Source organism: Priapulus caudatus, unplaced genomic scaffold (assembly GCF_000485595.1).
Source record: "Priapulus caudatus unplaced genomic scaffold, Priapulus_caudatus-5.0.1 Scaffold82, whole genome shotgun sequence".
Lineage (NCBI taxonomy): Eukaryota > Metazoa > Priapulida > Priapulimorpha > Priapulimorphida > Priapulidae > Priapulus > Priapulus caudatus.
The window spans coordinates 463057-471303 of NW_014577143.1; the positions used below are offsets into that span (position 1 = coordinate 463057).

General features: G+C 41.1%; 1 protein-coding gene and 6 non-coding genes across 7 annotated transcripts; 3 read left to right on the forward strand and 4 right to left on the reverse strand.

Annotated features, from left to right (window-relative positions):
- Positions 1-120: 120 nt before the first annotated feature.
- Positions 121-5951, reverse strand: LOC106804654 (acetylcholinesterase-like). Its single transcript, XM_014805924.1, has 3 exons — positions 5828-5951; positions 1034-1220; positions 121-776 (listed from the first exon to the last, which is right to left on the reverse strand). The coding sequence occupies exons 1-3, from the start codon at positions 5868-5870 to the stop codon at positions 410-412; spliced, it is 597 nt and encodes a 198-aa protein (XP_014661410.1). The 5' UTR covers positions 5871-5951; the 3' UTR covers positions 121-409.
- On the forward strand, positions 1770-1851 carry Trnal-uag. Its single transcript has one exon. It is a non-coding gene; the product is annotated as a tRNA-Leu (tRNA).
- On the reverse strand, positions 1961-2042 carry Trnal-uag. Its single transcript has one exon. It is a non-coding gene; the product is annotated as a tRNA-Leu (tRNA).
- Trnal-aag lies at positions 4328-4409 on the forward strand. Its single transcript has one exon. It is a non-coding gene; the product is annotated as a tRNA-Leu (tRNA).
- Positions 5080-5161, reverse strand: Trnal-uag. The gene has a single exon. It is a non-coding gene; the product is annotated as a tRNA-Leu (tRNA).
- Trnal-aag lies at positions 5403-5484 on the forward strand. Its single transcript has one exon. It is a non-coding gene; the product is annotated as a tRNA-Leu (tRNA).
- On the reverse strand, positions 5670-5751 carry Trnal-uag. Its single transcript has one exon. It is a non-coding gene; the product is annotated as a tRNA-Leu (tRNA).
- Positions 5952-8247: the final 2296 nt, after the last annotated feature.

The following is an 8247-nucleotide window of genomic DNA, read 5'->3' on the forward strand; positions in this document are numbered from 1 at the left end:
AGAGAGAGAGAGAGAGAGAGAGAGAGAGAGAGAGAGAGAGAGAGAGAGAGAGAGAGAGATGCTCTCGCGTAATTACGTGCATGCTCCGTGATTTGAGTATAAAGGCACGACTAGTTTTATGTTATGTCAAAATACGTAATAAACGCGTATTTATTATGTCAATAACACGTAATAAACGCGTGTATATTATGTCAATAATACTTAATTAACGCGTGTTTATTATGAGTTCTTGATATATCGTGTTTATAACTGCCCATTCGAAAACTAGATCGTGTTGATTAAAAGGGTTTTTAATAATTTTAAACAGTAATTATAGAACACATGTACCATTATCAAATAAACGCTAACATGAACATTTATTCATAATAAAGGTTGATGCAATTATATGAGGCAGTAATTATCTGATTTCTCATGGTGTCTTTTTTATTTTGGCGATAAGGGTTATAGCCAACGCAACGCAGACAGCAGCGAGAAATCCCACCGTTCCGACTAAAACCCACACGATCAGCCACTGATCGTCGGCACTCATGTCCTCACCCAAGTTACTTTTCATAATCTCAACCATAGCCTCGACGTTTAATGCTGCCGAGCTGGTCGGATTAACAATGTAGTTTGTATTCGCGTTTAATTCTAGCAAGTATTCGTTCCAGAACTGCGACATTCGTTGTCCAAACGATGTTTCGAGCCGGGATGGCCAGTCGAGTACCAAGTAGTGTTTCTCTTCCAAGTCGAACTTCTTCCAAATCACGCCCTCTAGTGGCTCAGGTGTTGGGTTTCTGCCATCAAAATTGAATATGAGGAACGGATTTCGCATGGCGAGGGATAATATCGGCAAACTACGTGTAAACAGAGGGTTAATAATGACAATTTATTACAAATTTATTATTATTAATTTAAAAATTACGATGATAATTACTAATTATTAACGAAAGATTTGTCATTATTAACCACTGGTATAAATAATGTTAAACACACTCATAGAGTTAGATGGTTCACGCGCGCCTTATTACATAAAAGTGGACCGTCTATATACCCATATTTGGCGAAATTCGTCCACATCGTGATCATCGTCTGACTCATATTGGCGTCGCGGTCGTTAAACAGTGGCGCTGGGTTCACGCAAAGGTCATTCGCCGTGCGGTTTGTCGAGACGCACACCGTGAAGTCCTCGCGTAAAGGCACGCCAAACAGGTAGATGAGGTCCGTCCCGTGCGGCACAACTGCAAACGCGACCACAAATGCTCACAGCTGCGTGTGTGAAAAGCAATCCCGCTTACAAACAAGTACATAGTCGATGGCAAGAAACCCGCGTGTTCTTCACGCGATATTCTTCTTACGCTTCTTTGATTGATGGTAGTATTTAAGCAAAGAAAATGTTACACTTTCATATAAACTGTGGTCATATTTAGGGGACATGGGTGATGCGGACCCCCTTGTCGGAAAAGTTATTAAAGGCCCCTCCCAGTAAGGCTCTCTTGTCAAATTAAATTCTCGACTGCCGGCGATACTTCTGAGGATCATTGAAACATTCACGCTTTTCTGGTCAGTAATATCTAGTCCTCTAGCCACGCATGCATAATTTAACCTCTGCCTATAGGTACCTACATCAATATCCATGTAAAACTCATTGTTATTAATTAAAGACAGATAACATTCTGTGATATGCTAGGTCTCTGCTAGGAATTTTTATGCTGGTTCATTTAGACACTTCGAGATGTAATATAATATGAATTAGGGTTGCGGTTAAAGTTATGGTTTAGGTATGTACTGGTAGCGTGGCCGAGCGGTCTAAGGCGCTGGTTTTAGGCACCAGTCTCTTCGGAGGCGTGGGTTCGAATCCCACCGCTGCCATGTATCTTTTACTCACACGCGCATGTCACAGCGATGGACACATAATTTTGTGCCTGATTACCAGCTACTAAATTCTATATGCGTCTACATTGGGAGAAAAATATTAAAATGGCAGCGGTGGGATTCGAACCCACGCCTCCGAAGAGACTGGTGCCTAAAACCAGCGCCTTAGACCGCTCGGCCACGCTACCTTCCTTCTTTATTTTCAAATATTTTCAAAATACTTCCAAAATTCACGACATTTGGTTTGTTATGTACATATGACGTGTTCACAACAGTATACGAACACGTAGTATGTATACAGAGTTTATATATGTACAGCTGCGGGATTTAGGCGTGTTGTCACCGGTTTTTTCCAGAACCGCGCACCTGCTGGGCATCGTTCAGAATTCAGACGCTCAAAATTTTCACCAGAATGCACAAATATAAGTTCTAATTTTTTTAATATTATTCGGGGGGGCTTGCCCCGGCCCTTCCTAGCTTTGACTAGAACTAGGAAACTGGTTCACCCAAACCCGGCTGATCCGCCCACTGATGCCTATCTATGAAATGCAGAAGGGATTGTGTATGTACTACCTACTTATTATTGTTTTGGTCTGATCTGGTAGTCGTTATCGCTAGGCTCCCACTCCCCCCCGAAGGCTTCAAATTCTAGAAATATTCTCGAATTTTCAAAGTAAACGTCGTGATAACTATGGAAGGTAGGTGGCGAGTGGTCTAAGGCTGCTGGCTTTTAAGGCACCGTCTCTTTCGGAGGGCGTGGGGTTCGAATCCCATCGCTGCCATTAATATTTTTCTTCGACTGTAGATAACTAGAAAATCTAGTATTTACGCAGGCACAAAAATATGTAACCATTGCTAGTATATGACTTTTTAGTAGTGATTATAGTTTTACTACAGCGCTATTTGGTGTAAACTTTGCGCATTTACTATAATTATAACATGACGCATATTTTGATTTCTGAATAAGAAAACAATCAATATATTTATGGTTAGCGGAAGATAACAAGTAACTGTATATTCGTATGATGATGACACTAGTTGTATGGAAAACGAACACTGCCATCGTGATTTACAGGTTTATGTGACATTGGCTATATGTGAATGTTCGATGCACGCTGAATGATAATCAGACACTATAAAAACACTATTGGCAGTTGAATGACCTGCGGCGTAGCACACTATGTGTAGTGAGTAGAAAGATTATATGTGCAAGCGTGGGATTCGACCACGCGTCTCGAGTAGACTGCTGCTTAAACCGCGGCCTTAGGGACCTCGGCCACGCTACCTACATGATAAGTTTAGTACGGTTCCCGAAAAAACGAGATGTTCCGGAACTTGAAGATAAACTGGGAGCCTTCTAACGATTACAGACGAGAACAAATCGTATGTCAGCAGCTGGCGTGTTTATAGTGGGGAGGGGTCAGCGGGTCCGGACCTCCCCCCTGTCCTCGCTGCAGCATAACGCATGCTAAGGGTTCTAATTTCAACATTTTTCTGTGAATGCAGGGCCCCGAGGCACCCCCCCCCTTCTTCGCGTGCTACGCAAGTTTTGGGTACGCGTTTAGACTCCCCCTGCGTTACAAATTCTGTGCACGCACCTGTCCAGTGCACTTAATATGCCATCCCATCCGCCATTTCATAGATTAAATAATATTAGATCTGTATACGTACGCTGTTCATATAACGCTGTTTTATGTGTCAGGGCAGACCATTATTGTGAATTTTGGACTCGTTTTGGATGTTGCGAATGCTAGTAGCGTGGTCCGTATCGGTCTTAGGCGCTGGTTTAGGTAACCAGTCTTCTTCGGAGGCTGTGGGTTCGAATCCACGCTTGCCATCAGATGATTTTACTCTACAATTATTAAATATATCACGATATGTGTTCGCCGCATTGTCATTCACTGCCATAGTTTTTTAAAGTTTCATGTTTTCATCAGCGCCGCATCTGAAAATCCACTATACTACTCAGCTGCTCGCATAAATCGTCCGTATGCTGATTAACTATTAGGTATACTCTATGCATTCTATAGTAGTCGAGAATAATATTCTATCGCAGCGTGTTGGTGTTCGAACCCACCCTCGAATCGGAGACTGGTGCTTAAAAACTGGCCTTAGACCGCCTCTGGCTCCACTCTACACCCATAACTTGTAAACATCAAAAATTCACACCATTTGGTTTGTCATGTACATACGACGTGTTCACGACAGAGTTATGAACACGTATATACAGAATTATATTATATAATATATTATATTATTATTATATATTATATTATATTATATATATTTACTATATATATACATAAATTCTATAGAAATGCATACCCGTTGTCCGTTGTTATACCCGGATGTTATACCCGTACACGGACATATTGTAATTGTACTCGCCTTTAGTCGTTACGAGGCTACCAGTTTATCTTAAAGTTCTAGAATATCTCGATTTTCCGAGAAACGTAGTGATAAGTATCGTGAAGGTAGCGTGGCCGAGCGGTCTAAGGCGCTGGTTTAAGGCACCAGTCTCTTCGGAGGCGTGGGTTCGAATCCCACCGCTGCCATAGATATTTTACTCACACGCTCATACCACTTATGCTGATAGGGTCTATGTCTCCCTGGGTGCTGCCGGAACGTACCCTGGGTATGGTCCGGTATACCGAAACGTACCCTGGTAACTATCTGATAGGGTTAGGGTTAGGCTTAGGGAGTAGGCGTAGGCGACTCCCTAGACTTGTTAGTAGAGTAGGTGAGGTACGGTCCGGCATATTAGATAGTACCAGAGTACGTTCCGGTATACCGGACCGTACCCAGGGTACGTTCCGGCAGTACCCAGGGAGACATAGACCCTGGCAGCATCACTTATGTGCGCCTGCATTTCAGTCAGTGAATGGCGGTTCTAGTGTCATGATTTCATTCAGCGTGCATCAAAACATTCGCTATGCGCAACGTTCACGTGCAGTGTGAGTTTTTCGTACAACTAATGTCTCATCGTGACTACGAATTCAGAACTAGATAATATCTAGCGCTTGCCATAAATATTTTGGTTGTTTTCTGATTCACAAGTTAAATTATGCGTCACGTTATAATTGTAGTATGTATATGCAAAGTTGATACCAGATAGCGCTGTAATAAAGGTCACTACTCAAAGTGAAAACTAGCAATAGGCAAATATTTTTGTGCCTCATTTAATACTAGATTCTAAATGAATCTATAGTAGGACAAAAATATCTGTGGCAGCGGTGGGATTCGAACCTACGCCTCCGAAGAGACTGGTGCCTAAAACCAGCGCCTTAGACCGCTCGGCCACGCTACCTACATTCACAACCTCCAAATATCCAAAAACGTCCAAAATTCACATATGGTCAGTCTTGTACATAACAGCGTTATAAACACGTAGTATATAGAGTCTATATAATAAATTATGTATCTATAGAAATGCGGAGGACTGACATAATTATTGTATTCGTTCTCATGTGTAGTCGATAGGCTCCCAGATTATTTTTAAGTTCTAGAATATCTCGATTCCCCTAGAAACGCTGTAAAATTATTGTGTAGGTAGCGTGGCCGAGCGGTCTAAGGCGCTGGTTTAAGGCACCAGTCTCTTCGGAGGCGTGGGTTCGAATCCCACCGCTGCCATTAATGTTTTACTCATACACATGTGTGTACCCGCAGGTCATTCACTGCATAGTGTTTTTATAGTGTCATGATTTCATTCAGCGTGCATCGAAACATTCACTATGCGCCAATGTCACATAAATAACCGTATATGCCTGATTAACTATTAGATACTCTATGCATCTATAGTAGAAGAAAAAGATATATGGCAGCGGTGGGATTCGAACCCACGCCTCCGAAGAGACTGGTGCCTAAAACCAGCGCCTTAGACCGCTCGGCCACGCTACCCACTTATTGCAAACTACAACTACTCAAAAAACATCTAAAATTCTAGGGTATAAACTGAAGAAATGTGTAAACTTACTGCCTTTTAAGAGTGCCTCTATTAAGTCGTTGGCGAACTCCATGTGGTAAAAGAAAACATCGCTACCGTGTGTTGCGTGCCATTTCGCTTCCAGATCAGCAGGTGCTTTGATGCCTCCATCCCCCATCATCTGCGCATCATCACATTGTACGTACCATATTACCAATAACACCAACGCATTTCTCTCGAAAGCGATAGATAAGTAAACCTTACTGAATAAGTTGGATCTTTATTATATAACGCCTATATCTTGAATTGATCTCTATATTCATATTTCTGTTTTTCGTCTATAATCATCTTTCGTGTATTCATTTTTTATGTTTATCAAATTGTTATCGAAATAACGTAAATATTCAAATTAACATGTAGATGTAGGTATATACGTATTATATATATATATATATATATATATATATATATATATATACTTGCATCGCTCGCAGACTTCTGTGCTGGTCGTTTCTTATCGGGAAGTTCCCAGTCAGAATATTCCATGATGACGGCATCCTGTAAGCTTCCGGTTTCGTCCACATATCCGGATTTCCTGAGGGCTGTTGGTACGACTTCGTTTCGCCACGTCTCCGGTGTGATCTCCCGGAGTGGAACACCTATGAGGTGTTCTATACATAGATAACATTAGCTCTCGCTCTTACTCTACGCATACTCATTAGTATACGCATATTAATTATTACTTCTTCTGCGATTACTCTTATTTCCCTGCCCCAATTCACACTTTTTATTGTTTTTATTTTCATTGGTATTCTTTCTCTCGATATTAATGTTAGTTAAATTGTTATGCTACGTGTTGATGCTTGTGAATTTTTCTTTTCAATCTAGCCTTTCACATTGAATCTTGCCGAGCAATGCATGACGGTTTGTCGATAAATCTCTTTGGTAACCGAGATTGTCTAGCGAAGTGTTAGTGGTTATTAAAGGCAAGTGTCTTTTGCATTACTCTGTGTGATTGGTTTAATGGGTCTGTACACTGTCTGTACAATACCATGTATAATATAATTTATTTCTAAAGTCAGATCCTCGCCTGACATCGTTATAGCGTTTTACAAAATAGATGAACGATACGGAATTCAGTATCGTTCATCATTGCGCAACAGTTAGGAAACAGCCAATTAAGCGCCGACGAATCCCATATTAACTTTATAGCTGACTTAGCCCTAATAATTAATCATATTTTAATATAAATTTGAATAATATTTTTATTTATTTTTATCTATTATTATATATTATTTAACTTAATAAATTAATATTTATTATAAATCATCGACGACCCGAATAACCACGTTTCTTACCGAGTAGGATGAGACCTTCGTCTTTATTGACACCGATTAGTATGGGGACTTTCTCGTACGTGCCGGCTTCTAGCAGTTTTAGAGGATGCTCGGGTATGAATTCGTTGGCACCATCAACGACAGGTGTCCATAAGATTGCCACGTCGTCATTCTGCAAAAGAAATATCCGAATCACTCTGTCAATCTGACTATACTGTCATTTCTGTCCATAATATTGCCACGTCGTCGTTCTGCGAACAGCCAACAATTATCCGAATCTGTCTCCGTGATTACGATGCAACTAGAATATCCGATTCGGTGTTTCGCTGTGTTGTGCAGTGATTAATGGAGGATTCTCGCGCGTAGGCACCTTCGGAGATGCACCGATATACAGTAAATGGCGCTTATACTTTATAGGACTTACCTCAGTAACAGAACGCTTACTTTAGTATGATGGCCCAGATCGTAGCACCACATATCGTGTCTCGGGTGTATATCGCATATCATATGCGGGAAAACCCCAGAAGTAGTGATAATCATATCCCCAAGTTTTAGTTAAAGAGTCAATGCCCATTTGGGCTACCACACTTTAGTGAACGTTCGTACATGGACGTATTTCGACTTCCTTGCATGCAAATGCAACATTTTCAAGGAAAACAACAGCGCTGAAGCTTACATCTAGAACGTAAGAGGTATTTACAATAATCGACAAGCCGTATTTAAACGATTTCGATTTTGATTTAATCATTATTATATTATTATTTATTAATTCCATCGAACCGATAATAATAATATAATAATTATGATGATGATAAAATTAGAGGGGTACAATAGAATTAATGTATTACCGGAACGTCAGCAGTTACAAGATCTTGCGCCGACGTCGTCTTTAGACAGGCGACCATGGACTCGCTATCTGCCGACGGACAACCGACAGCGTCGGCAAGCAGCGATGCGTATTTGCGTGGGTTTGGGTTGATCGACCAGAGAGCGATCGAGCTGCCACTCGCCACCATAGCTCGCTCGTATTTGCCTGCATGGTATGGTAAAAAATAACCTGTAATGCTGCTACCTCGTTACGAATAGAGTGAATAACGAGGAATAGTAGTCCGCCTATTTGTCTCGCGCCTTCTT